General features: G+C 41.7%; 1 protein-coding gene across 1 annotated transcript in view; it reads left to right on the plus strand.

Annotated features, from left to right (window-relative positions):
• CPB2 (carboxypeptidase B2) overlaps positions 1 to 17,289 on the plus strand; it is a 37,651-nt gene that overhangs the window by 17,341 nt on the left and 3,021 nt on the right. Inside the window, exons 2-9 of the mRNA XM_019525617.1 lie at positions 1,370 to 1,445; positions 5,774 to 5,898; positions 5,992 to 6,100; positions 9,652 to 9,753; positions 10,097 to 10,201; positions 11,212 to 11,322; positions 12,521 to 12,623; positions 14,997 to 15,199. Coding sequence (XP_019381162.1) covers positions 1,370 to 1,445; positions 5,774 to 5,898; positions 5,992 to 6,100; positions 9,652 to 9,753; positions 10,097 to 10,201; positions 11,212 to 11,322; positions 12,521 to 12,623; positions 14,997 to 15,199 — 934 coding nt within the window. The remainder of the gene's footprint in view (positions 1 to 1,369; positions 1,446 to 5,773; positions 5,899 to 5,991; positions 6,101 to 9,651; positions 9,754 to 10,096; positions 10,202 to 11,211; positions 11,323 to 12,520; positions 12,624 to 14,996; positions 15,200 to 17,289) is intronic.

Consider the following 17,289-nt stretch of genomic DNA (forward strand, 5'->3'; position numbering starts at 1 on the left):
CTGACAAGGCCCAGATCCTCCAGACATAGGCTGAACACTTCAGCGCTGTCCCCAATCGGACCTCCTCCATCAACAAGCACAAATTTAGGTGAAGAATAGGTTCAGAGGAGGATCACCTAGCACAAAGCAGAACACTTGGCAGACTGTTCTGCACGGCACTGCTTTGGCCATATGTTTCAGGTGTAATGAAAAGTATCAGTAACTACAGAGAGAGGAGTGGGGTAGTAGTATATGGTGCTCCAAACCAGAAGCAGTTAGACAGCTGAGGGAGAGGAGCAGGGCAAGAGGAATGATAGGAATGGAAGGGAGAAGGTAAACCTTTTATATGTATAATAAGGGCATATTCATGTCTTACAGTCACTGAAGAGCTCTAGCACCTGACATGTTTTACACCATTGTAACCAGAATCTGTAGTTAGGAAAGGAAGGAAGGAACAGGTGTTAACAGCAAAAGATGCTACTGATCAGATCTTTCTTCTGTAGAAGGAAGATCTGAGCAACTGCCCTTACAGCTGAGTGAGAAGGAAGGAAGGAACAAAGGAAGGACAGACGGACGAAGCCTTTATACTGGTGTAGAAAAGGAACAAACACATTATGCCCAGACGTAAACCAGCAATTATACCTAAGGAAAAATCAGGGGTTAAGCAACAAGGTCATATCAGTATGGTCGCTATCAGCTCAATATAGTTGTTGGTGGTTTGATCGGGGCAAAGAGGATATTACCTGCTCCTTCACTACCTATAGCAAGATGCAGCAACAACAGCCTACTGCTTCCAGCTACCCTGATATAGCCAGTTGTCTGTCTGCTTCAGATCTTGGTGTCATTTATGTTAGCTTACAAAACTGATGTAAATGACACTGGTGTAAATGTGCTGTGCCTCAGGATGTGCAATCAGAAGATCACTATATGTTCTCAACAGATAGGGAGAGAAGTGCAGAGTCGCTGTTGTGCTGTGCCCAGTGAATTTGGGGAAGAGCAGCATGCCCACCATCTCCCTGACCTTGAGATAAGCTTTCATCAGCTCTGGAACATTTCCAAGCCCTTGGGGACTGCTCTAAAATATGCCAACTTACAATGTTACTTCTGATATATAGCACATTCTAACACCAGAGCTGACTGCTACAGCTCAATGCCTACTGTTGGGCAAAGCGGTGCCTTTCAGTGATGCAAAGGAGCCTAGACCAGGAGGGCTAGCTGATATGTGGCCCAGCATTTTAATTGCTGGTTCATCCTTTGTATTCATTCCAGGTAAGTCAGAGGAGGCAGTTGAGACTTGGCCTGGCTCTCTAGGCTTGTATGATCTAAATTATTACTGTGTGTGCTCACTCACTCAGGCCTATGCTGTGTTTAAATATCTTATCCTTTCTAGTGACCAAGTTTTGTCAGCTCTCCCACGAACAGCAACGCAAGTTGAATTCCTCCAGAATTTGACAACCAATTTTGAGGTAATTGATTCTCTATGAACTCTGGGTAACTACTCGCAACTACAACTGTGCCATTGCACTGGGAGGAAGATTTAGCCCAATATGGCCACTTCTACACACAAACCAGCCCTGCCTGGTGGTACTGCCCTCAAACATGCTGTACTACAGGTGGCTTTCTAAACCAGACACAGCATAACTGCATCTACATGGCACCTCCATGTGGGCTAGTTAGCACTGTTGAGTGACAGGGCAACGCCTTGCCCCATGGTTATTAGAAGGGATCCTGGTTTTCTCTGTTTAAAAATTGTAAATTTTCTGATTAAAAAACCCAAATCTACTTTTTTCTGAAACACCACTCTATCTATCTATCTATCTATCTATCTATCTATCTATCTATCTATCTATCTATCTATCTATCTATCTATCTATCTATCTATCTATCTATCTATCTATCTATCTAGATACAGATATCAGCTGAACACAATGTTTTATTGATATATTTACCATTTTAAAGCAATTTGGAAGCCTACCAGTGCCACAATCATTAAAATAAAATACATTCTAAATACCTATATATTTTGACATTTGATTTTGGTTTTTTCATTATAGAAAATCAGAGCTCCCCCTGCTTTCTTTGCTCACCAGGATGTGGGTCCAGCTGCAGCTGTCCTCCCCACTGCCCTGATACGCTGGTTCTCTGCCTCTGCCCATGCTGGTGTCCCTCACTCCCAACCCACAGCTCCCTGGCCCTACTGGTGTCCCTCACTCCCAACCTGAAGACCCCTGCCTCCATCCCAACCCTGCCAGAGGGGGCCCCTAGCTGCCAGGGCTATGGGATCAGGGCCAGAGCCCACAGCCCCATGCCTACCCCAGCAGTGCCTGAATCCAGCAGCCGCATGTGGGAGGCAGGACTTGATGCAGCCAGAATGGAGCAGGGTAGGATGCGGGCTGCCCACTGAGGGGCTTCCTGACCTGCTGCCCTCCTCCCTGGGCGCCTCTGCGGCCCAGCAGAGCCCTGCACCAGCTGCACTGCCATGGTGAGGCACATGACTGGCGATGCATCCTGCAGAACAGGGGGTGCCTTGCCAAAGCAGTGGGGAGCCCACATCCTCCCCCACCCTGCACACAAATCTGAGGGGGCACATGCTGCCCCATGCCTCCTTCCCTGGGAGTATGCACAGTGGTAGGGAGCCATCTCCCACAGTTACTCCTCAGATGAGCCACCTATGGCTCCATCCTGATCCCCGGACACCCACAGCTGTACATTCCCACTCCAGCCCCAGGCACCACCCTGGCTGGGCAGCACCCTCAGTCCTACCCCAGCCCCCAACCCTGCCCAACTCCCTCCCTCACTGTGGGGTCCTCAATCCTCCCCGCAACCTACCTGCAGGCAGCTGCAGGAGCTCCTCTCCACTGCTGCCTGGCTGTATTGCTGGCCAAGTGTGTGTGTGTGCGCGCACACATATACCTGTCACCCCCTGTGTCCTGCTTCCCCCCAGCCTCCAGCAGCCCCTTGCAAGCAGTCTGCAAGGGGAAACCTGCTGTTTCCCACATTTTTCTTCATGAAAGGGGAAAATCCATGATTTTCCCTTTTAAGGGAGGAAATCCACTTTTTTCTCCATTGAACAGAAAATCCATGTTTTTCCATGTTTTTCTGCAGTGAATGGAAAACCCAGATCCCTGGTTATTAGCCTGCCAATTGCACCTCATGGATGGGGTCTCACTGTTTCTGGTTGAGGAGACTTCCTACATAAAACAGCATGGTATAGTTGCAGGGTGTGAGTAGATGGTGCATCTGACATGTAGCCACAGCCTATATTTCACTTTCATCTCCTAATACATAGCATATATACCTAAATAGGTTATAGTGGCTTAGTAGAAGCTTTTCCCACCATTCTACTGATTTAGAAGAGCAGATGCTTTTGATTGATAACATTTAATTGTTTTATACCAAGCAATCCAATTTAGAATTATGCAATAGATTTTGTGTATGAGAAACAACACAATAAAGGTGATAAAGTACTTACATGTGACATCTGGTTAGCATCCCAGGAGTATAGACCGATGCAGGTGGTGTTTTTCTAAAGACAGAATTTAAATGATCAAAATCTCTTCAGCTATAACCAATAACTTCGTAGAACTCCAGTGGGATTTTGTGATGCCTATTTGTCATTAAAGAAAAAAAGCATTTAATTAAAGGAAAGCTTCCGTATTCATTTAAGAGCATTTCTCCCTCTTCTCCATCACATCTTAGTTTGCAGTCCGCTCTGCAGTGAAAACTGGAACCTTTCCGCCAACCAATACAGTTGATGAGATTGATGCTTGATGATGTGCCCCAGAGGACTGGGAGCCTCTGACTGGCTTTTGCCCATGTCCTGTCTCTGTCCCATTCTGCTACCATTCAACTTTTTCTCTCTTCAATTCCTAACATCCTTCTCCTCCTCTCTTCATTCCCCCAGCTCCTTCTCCGATCCTCCTATGTTCCTATGTACCCTGCTAGCCCCCTTATCTTCTATTTATCCCCCATCAGCTCCTGTTTCTTCCTCTTCTTACTAATCCTCACCCTCAGTTCCAGATCATCTTCCCCAACACAGCTTGGCTCCTGTAACACATCTTATACTCTCACATCCCTCACACCTCTTGTGTGACTCATTCCTTCTTTCCTGCATGAGAACCAATGTGGGACAGCGGGAAATCTCTGCCCAGCTGGGGACTGGCTGGGAGCTGCCCCAGAAGTGGGACAGCTCCTAGTCAGTCCCCAGCTGTATGGTGAAGCAGAGAGCTCCCCAGGCCTGATGCTGCTCAGCTCCTGGCTCCTAGAGGGGGCTGAGCAGTGCTGAGACAGAAAGCTACCTCATTCCGGCACTGCTCAGCTCCCGACTCCTGGCAGAAGCCGGAAGCTAAGCAGTGCCAGGACTGGCTAAGTTCCCCATCCCTTGTGGCCTCCTGGTGTTAAGGCTGACCGGGAGCAAATTTGCTCCCAGTCAGCATCTACATATGCACTACTACACAGTATCTACTGTGCAGTTAGTTTACTACCTGTATTTACACTAATTTACCACACAGCAAATAGTGAGCACATGTAAACAGTGATGCTTTACTGCACAGTACATTAGTCTACTGTGCGGTAAAGCATCTCATGTAGATACCCAGTGTGTTGCAGACATACCCAAGGTAGTTTTAAAATAGCTATCTTAGGTACTGGTAACAGTTAATCCAAAGGCAGCACAGACCTCACGAGTGGTTAACCTTGCAAGCATTTGTTGATTCTTTAGTAGATTTTGTAGTTTGGTCTAAGCTCTGTGATGCCATGGCTAGACTCCTACCAGTACCTGAGATAGCTATCTTATAAAGTAAGCTCAGGTATGTCTATAGTACATTGCAGTTCCAGTAACAACATATCATTAGGATAATTTTATCAGGGGGTATCTCTACATTGATTATTCCAAAGTCTTGGTTCAGAGCATCTGTAATATCTTGTTAGGATATTAGAGATGCCACCAACCTCGAAATTAATTGAAAAAAGATGGGGATTAGATACATTTCTGGTAAAATGGGGCCCGAAAACAAATACAGTAATACAAGGTAAATTGCCCCAGAAGTTAGTAGAAAAGAAACGATTATCTTTTAGCAACTTCACAACACATCTCTTTAAGGATGCAGATAAAAATTACATTGGTCTTTTTCATGTTATTAATTCAGTTCTATTTTGCAATTCACTATCTCCTTTAGGTATTTTCAGCATTATTGCTTCCCAAGTTTTAATCTTCCATTGACTACCACGGTCTCAAATTATTTTACTGTATTAACTTTCATTTTACCAAGATCAATCTCATTTTGTTATTTTCTGGGGTTTTTTTAATCTTTCTAGGTCACTTTTTATTTTGGCTTCATCTTGACTTATCCCAAAATACCTTTGGGCATTTATTTCTTCTGTGATACAAGCAATCACTGAATACAATAACTGCAAAGACTAGTCTGATCCTCATTAATTCCACAAATGCCCTCAGGGAAAATAATGCTCCAGAGAGTTGAAAATTTGGATTGTAATAAACACCTAAACAGATAAACTAGTAATATATTTTCTCAGGAAAGGTTACGTTTCTGTCTGTGCTCTTGATTTATGAATTTATACAGAGCAGTTGTTATAAACATTTTTTAACTACATATCATTCATTTTCAGGAATATCATAAGGATACACAGTTTAGGAAACCTAAACCTGCTTGTCACACATGGCTCATTAAACTGAAGAAATACATTATATTTGGTTATTTTTAAAATAATGACTCACTGTTAACAAAGTATTTTTTCTTTCCTTGATAAAAAAATGTTCTTGGAAACTTTCTAGGTTGTTCTCTGGCAACCCATTACAGCTGAAAACATCAAGAAGGACAAAGAAGTCCATTTCTTTGTCAATGCATCTGTTATAAATGATGTGAAAGCTGAACTAAAACAATCCACCATCCTATATAAGTATGTTTTTTATTTCTTGTGAAAATTGGAAATTCAAGCAATTTGGTAACATTCTCATTTAAAAGGAGGTTAAACTCTGTGTTTGTTGTTCAGAGTTTTGATGAACAATGTACAAGACCTTATTGAAGCACAAGCTGTCAATGATACAGTCCACCCACGCAGCTCTGTATCATATTATGAACAGTACCACTCTCTGAAAGAGGTAAGATACCTTATGTTTTGTCATGATCCTTTATAAATGATGTGTTATTATATTAATAAGGGCTTTAATATGATTCATTGCTGGTAATGGTGATATAGACTAGCTGTTTGCATTATAGGCTGTTTTATTAGAGACCCAGAAGGGGACAAAATTATATTTGTATTCCTTAACTAATAATGCTTCATATTGCTATAATGCTCTTAATTAAGAAGGATTGCAACACATTACAAAACATCTAGGAATACATATACATAGAATCCCTTTACTGATGGCTACATTTTTAGACAAGCTTTCAAAAAGTAATTGAGGTAGACTAGGGGTGTCCAAGCCCTGGCCTACAGGCCAAATCCATCCTAAGGAGCCATGACATCCAGCCCCTGGAGCTCCCTACCAGTTGGGAATGTTGGTGGTAGGGGAGCAGTAGCAATTAATACAGCCTGCCCATCCCTGCTGCCAAATTATCTGGCCCCACACAACCAGGTTGGGATCAGGCCACACCTTCTCCCCTTCACATGGCCAGATTGGGGCTGGGCCAAACCCCCTTTATGTGTGCTGGATTGGACTCACCCATCGCATCTGGTCTGTGGAGGTACCAGGTACTGCCCGTCCAACCCATGGGGCCAAAAATTTGAGCACCACTGAGGTAGAGTATCACAGCTACAACATCACTCCAACACTACCGCAACTTTCCCATGCTTAATACTTTTCATTCTTTGCTACTACATACAAATCTACTGGATGATTTTATGAGTATTTCATATCCCTAATTTTCCACTTCGGGTTTCTTTCATTCTAATTCTTATAATTTTCAGTTAAAGCTCAACAGAAGCCAGTTTGTGTACAGCTGATTCTACAGCTGATTCTGCTTTGCTAAATTTTTAAATGGATCTGAGCCAGCAAGGAAATAAAATTAACTGTCCCATCAACCTTGTTACATATGTCACAAAAATAGGCAGATGTTTCCTGAAAAATGTGTGTATAATTCCCCATGCTTATCACTTCTTAAAATACAGAACAGACTAAAAGTAGTTGATTAATACAGGCCATCTTTAAATAAGGACAGAAATTAATTTTATATTTGGTCTGTGAGGACATCTGACGATTTTCTCTTAAGATTTTGTGCGTGATCTGATGCAGTGCATCTTGAAGCCAATGGAAATCAAAATGAGCTCCCTTGCACAGGCTGCACTGAATAGTTATGTTGCACAATAATAAGTTCAGCATTAGTCTTGCAAGGACCTTGCATTATTAATCTTGCAAGGTTAAGTACTCAAAATTTAGGAAATGCTAGAATTAAGGTTGCCTGTATAACTGTAATTTGTTCTCCTGGTACACATGCATTACAGGTCTCAGGCCCCTGGCACACGTTATATATACATTTAAATTTCTGCTGCAGTTAACATGTTAATCACACCGTAAATGGCAATGGTGCTACATGTGTATCCAATTGAAGGTACTATAAAATATCAAACCAGCCATAAAAGAGATTTCTATGTAATGTTCTATATATAATGTAGAACACTTTTATGGCTGGTTTGCATAGCATCTTAAATTGAATATGTGGCATATGTGGCATAGCACCTTAAATTGAATATGTGGCATAGCCACACACCACAGCTGCTGGAGTTGGGGGGATGCCTGACAATCTGCTGATTGAAAGAATCAGCCCTAAGGCAGCCCTGGATTTCCAACTGTCCCAGGGCTGCTCCAGGGCCAGTGCCAACCATCAGATTATTATCAGCACCTTCCTGGCTCCCCCTCCTCCCCTCCCACCCCATTCCTCTCCTAGGCAGCCCTGGTCTCCAATTGGGCTCAGGACTGCCTTGAAGGCTTTGGCAGGAGCTGAGAGCTCCCCCACTGATGATTTTAAAAACCTGTGCCCAAACTCTCTCAAGCTGAGCAGCCTGGTATGGAAAACGAGACTCCAACAGGGCTTCCCCTGCTGGGGACTTTAAACCCCATGCCTGCAATTGAAACTCCTGGTGGGAAAAGCCCTTTGATTTCCCCCCTGAGCAGCCTATAATATCTCACGCCCAGTAGCCCTACTGGAGCTGCCATGAGCCAGTTTAAACTCTCTGGGAGGAAGCTTCCAAATCAGCCCTAGGCTGTCCCACACTGGTCCTAACAATTAGATGATTGTCAGCCTCAGCTGTTACAGCCCCAGGTCTCAAACTGTCCTGAGGCTGTCCTGGTGCTAGAGCCAACAAATAGCTAATTGTTGGCTCTGACCAGGACAGCCTCAGTTCTCAAAGCAGGCCAGGGCTGTCCCAGGGCTAGGATGACAATCACTTGATTGTTGGCCCAGACCCAGACAGCTCCATGTCTCAAATGTGTCCTGGGGTTGTCCCAAGGCTGAGGTCAACAATCAGCTGATTGTCAGCCCCATTCACAGGATAGCTCTGGGTTGTGAGGGAGCTGCAAGCACCCAGCTTTCACCTTGATCATAAACCTGGACTTCTCCTGCACTGACAAAGAGAAAGAGTGTGATCTACATCTGATCCCTGGTCCCAAAACCACACCTTCTGCCATACATGTGTGTCATAGCAGGAGACACAATTGTTGGAGCTGGGGAGTAGATCCCATGGCACTATTAAATGAATGTATGCCAGGGGCCTCAGTAATGGCTTCTCTTCACTGAGCTCCCAGACCTGGTCTTGTGGCCCAAGCAGTCCCTGCCTCCACACTATCTCCTAACTCTCAGAGCAAGTCTCCTTACCCAGCCAGCTTTAGTTCCACTCCCCCCCGCACCATCCTGCTAAATCCCAGTAACAATTTCTCTCCCATCCCAGTCTCACCAGACTCTATGTTCCAATTTACTCTTTTTCCTCCAATTAAGTTAATCTTTTTACTCTTCTACGTCCTAGTCAGGCAGATGAGAGCAACAGTTACTGGGAAAGTTTGCCTTCAGGCTTGTAATCAGAGGCTGAAATGTATACAGCTGTTCTTTTTGGAAGGTATGTGTGCAGTCTAGCCAGCACAGGGATCTGTGAAGGATGGAGAGGGCACCAGTGCAGTTGAGTCACATACAAGAACTGTAAGGTGACATGCTTATAGGCTCTGAAGGGAGGATACGTGCACCATGGGTCAGCAATGGGACTGAATGGCAGGCTGAGAACTAAAGCTGCTTCTCAGCTCCAATGCTGAGAAGCAGAGTAAATTAGCCTAGATGCAGCAAATGTGGCCATGCTACTTCTGGTTTGGGAGTCAAGTCATAAGATTTCACTTAAGTATGACAGCTAATATATTCAGGGAAGAATGTATTATTTTTAATTTGTCAGTCCAATTGTGTGAGATGACCTGGCTATGAGCTATTGATTGCAGGTGGAATCCCAATGGAATATCTGCTCCTAAAATTACTTAGCTATTTGAGAAAATGTTGTGGTCCTAGGTTCTGGCCCCTGAGAAATTGTCACCCTGCCCTTCTCAAAGATGGCATAGTTCTTCCTGTTACCTCAATGGAGGTTATGCTTCTGCATTGTGCATTGAATGCAGGGGCAAAATGCTTTTAAAGTGAAACTGCATTTACTGACTGATCCACTACATTTTTGTAGATAAATTCCTGGATGGATCATATAACAGAAAATAATGCAGATATCCTCCAGAAAATATGCATTGGATCTTCATACGAGAAACGTCCACTTTATGTTTTGAAGGTACAATTGTGATTTAATGTGCAATCTTTTTGTAGAACTTAAGCTACAGGTGTCAGTCTTTGTCTGAAAGATTTTTTTAAAAGAATCTGTATTATTTCTTGCTCACATTTGAGTGTGACAAAGAAGTAGAGTGCTATTTATCCTTGGCATCTGCAATTGACTGTTTTTAGATGCACCATAGCAAGTCTGTTGAGTTACTTTAGCTTTAAAGTTATATAAATTAATATCTACTTCTTTCTCCTTGACAACTTTATCCAAAAGAGAAAGACAACTTTTCCTTCTCCCCTTTTGTTTCTAATTCTATTTCCACATGCCATTTCAACTTGTGACTTCCTTTTGTCAGCTTTTTAAGAGAAATAAAACACCAAAAAATGCCATTTGGATTGACTGTGGTATCCATGCTAGAGAATGGATTGCTCCTGCTTTCTGCATATGGTTTATAGGACACGTGAGTAAATAATATATTTTACTACAGTAGTTGAAGCAAAACAGAGTACTGTACCTTGATCGTATTTTCCTTCGCTTGTAAAATGCTCTGATATCATCAGTTTCCTAACCAATTCAGGATTGCAACACCAGAGTGAGGGATGTATGAGAGAGAGAGAGCAAGATTAAAGGGGCTGGGAACTGATCTCAGATACAAATGTAAAATTTTCAAAGCACTAGCAGGAAGTTAGGCCAAGCATTTCAAATATTTGGAGGAGTGGTAAATATGGGTTATTGTTTTTCAAACTAGGATTTTGAAATACAAGAAAGATAAATCTGAAAACACCTACACAGGAGTTGGAATATAGTTTATCCACCAAACAGCTGAACATGAGAAGCAGGATTTGCTCAGTAGTAACACCTGAGGTTTTCTGAGGAAGGGTATTTCATGCCTGAAAGTTTGTCTAGGAGCTCTCCCAACTATATAGCTGGTCAAATAAAAGATACTGCCAAACAAATCCAGCTTCTCAACTATTCCTTGGACTATTGTGGCTACAGTGGTATAACATTACTACAGGGAGTTGAATGACATATATAGACCATGGACAAGTTTTACATTTGTGTTGGAACAGGCAGTACATTTGTTCTGGGGCTGCTTAAGTGGTGGCATCAATTCCCACTGCTGTCTGAACAGTCCTGGAGAATCCTGCCCAGTGTCCCAGAACCTTATAAGGACCTTACTACCATGGCCACTTAAACACTGCTGGGACTCTTTGATTTCCACTGCCCTTTAACAGTCAGTCTCTCTGGGCTGAAGAAGCCAGTGAGAGTGAGCAAACTGAACCGGTGAGAAGGGCATGGCTCTGCCGGGAACAGTGTCCTAGGCTCTGGCCTTGTTGTCAGTGGTATTTATCCAATGACTATGAAAGGGAGAAACACCACTGGCAGCAGGTGCAAGAGCCAGGGGACAGGTTGGTGAGGAAAATACTACTAAAAACACTCTGAATAAATTGTTGTGTATGTGTTTTCTAGGCGGCCCATTTCCGTGACAGAGATGAGACCTTTTCAAGACTTCTGGAGCATTTTGATTTTTACGTTATGCCAGTGATGAATGTGGATGGCTATGAGTACACGTGGATGTCTGTATGTATGGGGTTTCTACATAGCAGAATATTACAGCATGTTCTGCAAGAATCATGAGGGCTATCCTAAAAAAGCATTTTAAAGGGGTTACTTTTCAAAGTGTCACACTGGAGATTTGAGCTCAAACCTGTTAAGTAGGGTATGGAATTTCTCTATCTTTGTCCCTTCATAGATCAGCATAGTTACGATAAATAGGCCGATTTAATCCACAGAACACAAAGATTTTCCATCATGCCTAGTCAAACCAGTGCTTATGTATGTTAGAGCATTACCCCTTGCAGACATGACTCTTTTAGGTGTCAGGTAATATCCACGTTAAGCACCGTCAGTGAACTACAAAAACCATGATAGTTCACCACAAGGCAGAAATGTCTAAGCCAGTAACTTATTCCTTCTTACTGTGGTCTAAGGCCAAACAGCATAGTTTTGCAATCATTTTTTTTATTTCAGGTAAATGAATGTGCAGCAGGAAAGATCAGATACTTTATTGGTTATAGGTTACCTAATGCACATAGCATTCATAGACTCTCCACATGCTATGACCAATGGGGCTCAACTAGGACATGCAAAAGAATATTGTGTGTGAAAATTCTAGATTGGCATATGCCAAATATGGTAACAAAAAATATTTTCAGTTACCTTGAACAGCACAACTGAAGTCAACGAAGTGCGAAGAAAATTTGGGTCATGGAACCAAATCCTAAAGTATTTACTCATATTCAGGAAGTTTGTCTGACTGAGACTGTGAAAGATAATCACAACTTTGTTTGTAGTATGCAAACAGTACACACACACGCGCGCGCGTGCACACACAAACAAATTATTTCTGGGAAATCTTTATCTAAATCAGTATCTTCCAAAGTTCTGTTAATTATCTCCCTCCGAAATATTTCAGCAAAACCATTCATTATTTTGGGTTACATTTGCCAACTGGGGTACTTGGAGAAACTGTGCAGTCCAATTCTATTCAAATAAGAATAATCAGATCTGTCCAGGATTTCCAGTATACAACATCTTACTTTGCTACATAGCTTGCTGATAATTAGCTAATGTTTTCATAGCCTCCCTAGACCCCCTTTAGTGGCTTATGCATCTAAACTTGACATCCAGAAACTGCAAATGGGAAGTTGCATGTTCATCACCAAGCAAAATAACATTATGTTTTCTAAACTTTTTACATAATTGCACATTTTTCTAGAGATCTATGGAGCATCGGATGTGGAGGAAAAGTCGCTCACGCCATGCCAACGACAGGTGCATTGGTACCGATATGAACAGGAATTTTGATGCAGGCTGGTGTGGTATGATGAAATTTTCTTTTTTTTTAATCATTGTCATTTCAGTGTTCAGGTTAAGTACTTTATTTGGACTGTAGAACCACTTTTTTAAACAAGGCCCTCATTCAGATGTGTTAAGCACTGATAGTTCAGGTGGAGGTATAGGTTCTCAGCCCTTCTGAAAAGAAAGCTACAAATGACCTACCTAACATGTCAAATCAAAATAACTTGGTTTAACATCTACACATTGAAGGACATGAATACACAACACATGTATAACAGTGTAACTCAACTTTAGACCAATGTAAAGGAGCAGACCTGTAATGTATAGTCCTGTAGTGATGTAATGTATTAGAATCCAGAGCAGTGATTCCCAACCAAGATGCTGTGGCAGCCTGGGGTGCCTTGATATCCTTTCAAGGGTGCCACAGGGTGCTGGACAATGTTAACACTGTTAGGTGTGCCAACACAATTCACAAGATAAACCCAGAGACTTCACCCAGAGATTTCACCCAGAATCCACAGTGTTAAAAACATTCTGAACTTCTGTAGGTTTGTTGGTTGTAGCTGTGCTCGTCTAAGGACATAGGCAGGCAAGGTTCTTTGGGCAGATATGCTATCTTCTATTAGACCAACTAAATTGTTGGAAAAGGGTTCTTTGCAAGCTTTTGGGCACAAACACCCTTCTTCATGTTAGCTGAAGAAATAGTTTGCCTGAAGAAAGGTGCTTGTGCCCAAAATCTTGCAAAGAACTTTTTCCCAACTATTTAGTTGGTCTAATAAAAGTTATCACATCTACCCAAAGAACCTTGCCTGCCTTCTGACCTGTTGTGGCCTTTCTGAGTTATTTGCAAGAGAAGAATTGCTCTACTATTTTTCTGTAGTCAAAAACTGAGTAAAAACTAGGAGCTGGCATTTTCTGAGGAGTGCCTTAAATGTTAAAAGATTGAGAACCACTGATCTAAGGAAAACAGGGTACTAGAAATATACTAGGCTAAGTGACATCCATGCAGCTGCTGTGTATCTGCAGCTATCATGAAGTATTCATTTGTCAATGCAAACAGGCTGTTATCTGTCTTTGCTATTTAGTGGAGAGGTGGCATCATTGCCCCATCTGCAGCAGATAGGAATGAATGATCAGTCATCTGTCCATTTTCAATCCTGGAGTAATTTACAGTGATATTAAACACCGATGCTACTAATGAATTGTGTAACCCAAAGTAAACCTGGAGTTGTACTGCTATTTCTGTCTTCCCCAGTCAGTGGGTGAAGCACCAGTAATTTTCTTGTCCCAGGGCTTTTTAGCCGGAGCAAAATCACACCGATTTCTCTAAGAAACAAAATACATTGCATACTGCAATGATACATAATGGTTTTCCTTTATATTAATGAAAGTCATAATTAACTGATGAAATGAGTGGATTTACTTTGAATTTACTCTGTGGAGCTGAATTTGCCTGGAAACTGGACTTAAATTCTCTACATTTTGTTAGATGAGTTTCTCAACTGGCTAATTGCATTATAACAAAGAATACAGGAAAGAAGAATATGATCCCAAGATTGCTTAGAAATAAAAGGGCTTGATTCTTCACCGCCTTTTACCATTGTGCAGGTACTTATTCCTGTGCAAAGCAAGTGTAAAATATTAATATTCTGAGTTTTGTGATGTTTTGCACCCACTGCATAACTAACTACATTCACAGATTCACAGCTGAAAGACAGAAAGGCCCATTAGATCATCTAATCTAACCTTCTATATGTAAAAAAAAAAAAAAAACCCATTACATTTTACCCAGTTACTCCCAGATTAAAACTCAGTAACTTGTGTTTGATTAAACCATATCTTCTTGAAAGTCATTTGGTCTTTATTTGAAGACATCAAAGGATGGAAAATCCTCTATCTGTTTTGGTATCCTGTTCTGAATAATTAGTTGCCCTCAGTCAAAAACTTGTACACCTTATTCCCAGTTTAAATTTGTCTGCTTTCAGTGCCTAGCCATTACTTCTTGTTACGCCTTTCTCCATGAAATCAAAGAACCATTTGTACCTGGTATTTTCTGCCCTTGAAGGCACTTATACATTTTAATCAACTAGCCTCTCAATCTTGGTTTGATAAACTAAACTAGGTGAGCTCTTTAAGTCCTCTCACTAGAAATCAGTTTAGTCATTTTTGTGGCTTTCACACCCTCTTCCATTTTTCAACACATACAAGGTTTAAAACAGCGACAAATCAGGCTTACCTAATATACAGGTACTGAGATATGCATGATATTTCCAGAGTATGTCAGTCTCCATGGTTTTGCATAGGAGCACTGTGTTCTGTTCTCTTACACGAGCAGAAGATAATGCTGAGTATAAAAACTTAACAGATGGCATTGTTTATTCTGTTGATTACAGGTGAAGGGGCATCTGATAATTCATGTCGACAGACATACTGTGGGCCCTATCCTGAATCTGAACCAGAAGTGAGGGCTGTGACCAGTTTTCTCAAAGCACACAAAGACAACATTAAAGGATATATAACTATACACTCTTACTCACAGATGGTTCTGTTTCCATATTCCTATACTATGAACAGAAGTAAAGATCATGATGAGCTGGTAAGTGTTAACAAGTATTACATGTCATCTATATTTCAGACCCCATTCTCTTGCAGGATTGGGCTCTAAGGAGGAGTGGGAAATGATTGTCATTAAAATAAAACACCACTAATATATAGACCTATATATAGTGGTGTTTCTTTTAAATGTGGATTTTGGGTTACTTTTTTTAATCCAAAAATTGGGGATTTTTTAATCAGAGTTTTAAAAACAGGTTTCCTGCCCATGACAAAGTCTGCCCCGAGTCAGTCCATTTAAAATTGGGTCCTTTTGGGTTCAGGAGTCTAAGATGGCTGGATGTGGCAGTAGTTATATCACTCCCTTGTGTGCTTCTGGTTACAAAAAATGGAGTGCCTTAACAATGGAAGGCTTTGGAACACCTTTGACTTTAATATAAGGCCATAAAGAAGGCTGAAGTTGGAAGGATTACTGTATGATTAAAATTGGGAATTTTAGTTTTAGAGGACATAAAAAAATAGGGGGTTATTTATTTTGCAGGGATTGGGCATCCCATTTTTTCTGGTATTTTCAAGGCATTTCTTAAGGGGAAAAGACAAGGTAATCTGGGATCTTAATAAGGTGTTTATACACATTAAGATCCAGGTTTCTTATAGTTCATACTTTAATTTTACTTTACTGGATCTGCAACTTTAAAAAATAATGCATCATTTAATAATAAATTTCACCCACAACAGTGATATGTGATTGCAACCTTAACTGTGGGTTAATGAAGTCTTTTTTTCTGTAATGGTCCTCATGGTATTATGGAGATAATCAGTATTTGGGCCTCAAGTGTCTTGATCCAACAAAGTACTGGAAGTCCAGGTAGGGAGGAAGAAATACCTCTTGGTTTCTGCTGGTTATGAACACCTGTTCATTTAGACCTGCTAAGACCTGAAAAAAGGAAACCCAGTCCTATGGCCCTCCAGAAGTCCACAAAATCAGGGACTTGTGGAAGTATGGGTTATGTTGAATCCACTCTGACAAAAGGGATAAGAAGGATAACTGGGAAATAAGGATTTCTGCATTTTCACCATTGGCCAGCTCCTCTTCTCCAACTAAGCCCTTGGGTTTATCTAAGTTAAAAAAAGAGCTAAGATAGGCTGGGGTGAGCTAATGCACACAGATTAATAAGGCTACATGGGTAGCTGAAGAACCTAATCAAGTCCTCAGAGTATGGGAAAGAAGAGAAATTCCATAGAGCAAAATACCCCTTTTCCTGAATCTGAACTCCACATGGAAGAGGGACACTTGCTCCTAACGCCTCCTGCATGGCACCAGAGAAGAAGTAGGAAAAGAGAGGGAACAAGGATGGATTTTTCTCCCCTGTAGGACCTGCTGTCTTAGACACACAGCATGGAAGAGGTGGGCATGATACTTTTTATACCATAAGACCTACAGCAGGTCATGGGCATGTTGGATCGCCCCCTGCATGTGCTGCCTCTGTTCCCACCTCTCTTTTCACTGCACAGATCTCTTGAAGTCTTTCCTAACTGAATATCTCTTTACTGGGAGCTCTTTTCTCTTTTAACATATTTGTTATCATTGTGAAACGCAGGCATTAACTTATTTGATCAGACCATAACTTCAATTAGTCTAGTATTCAATTTCCAGCAGTGACCAGTGCCAGATTTTCTGAAAAAGGAGAAAAAAATCCTTTAGTGGACAAGCATGGAATAACCCATCCACAAAGGAATACAGCTTCTTAACTCCTCTCAGATAATGACTACCTTATACCCTTGGGGCAGGGGCAGGCAATTATTTTGGGCAGAAGGCCGCTTACTGAGTTTCAGCAAACCATCGAGGGCTGCATGACAGGCAGCCCAAGGCAGGTTAATATCAATTTTCTAAATTTTTTAGGGGTCCCACGGGCCTGATAGAATGGCCTGGCAGGCTGCATCCAGCCCCCAGGCCACATTTTGTCCACCCCTGCCTTAGGATATAACCTTTCTATCTCCTCCATTTTTTTTTAATTTTAGCTAATGCATATGTGAACAAAGATAAAAGAAAATCTTAAATGTGTTGCTTTCTTCTGTGTGGTGCAGAGAAGTGAAATAAACTAATTATTGAATAATTTGTTCTCTTTTGTT

The sequence above is a fragment of the Gavialis gangeticus genome, unplaced genomic scaffold (genome assembly GCF_001723915.1).
Source record: "Gavialis gangeticus isolate Ggan-Ray unplaced genomic scaffold, GavGan_comp1, whole genome shotgun sequence".
Classification (NCBI taxonomy): Eukaryota; Metazoa; Chordata; order Crocodylia; family Gavialidae; genus Gavialis; species Gavialis gangeticus.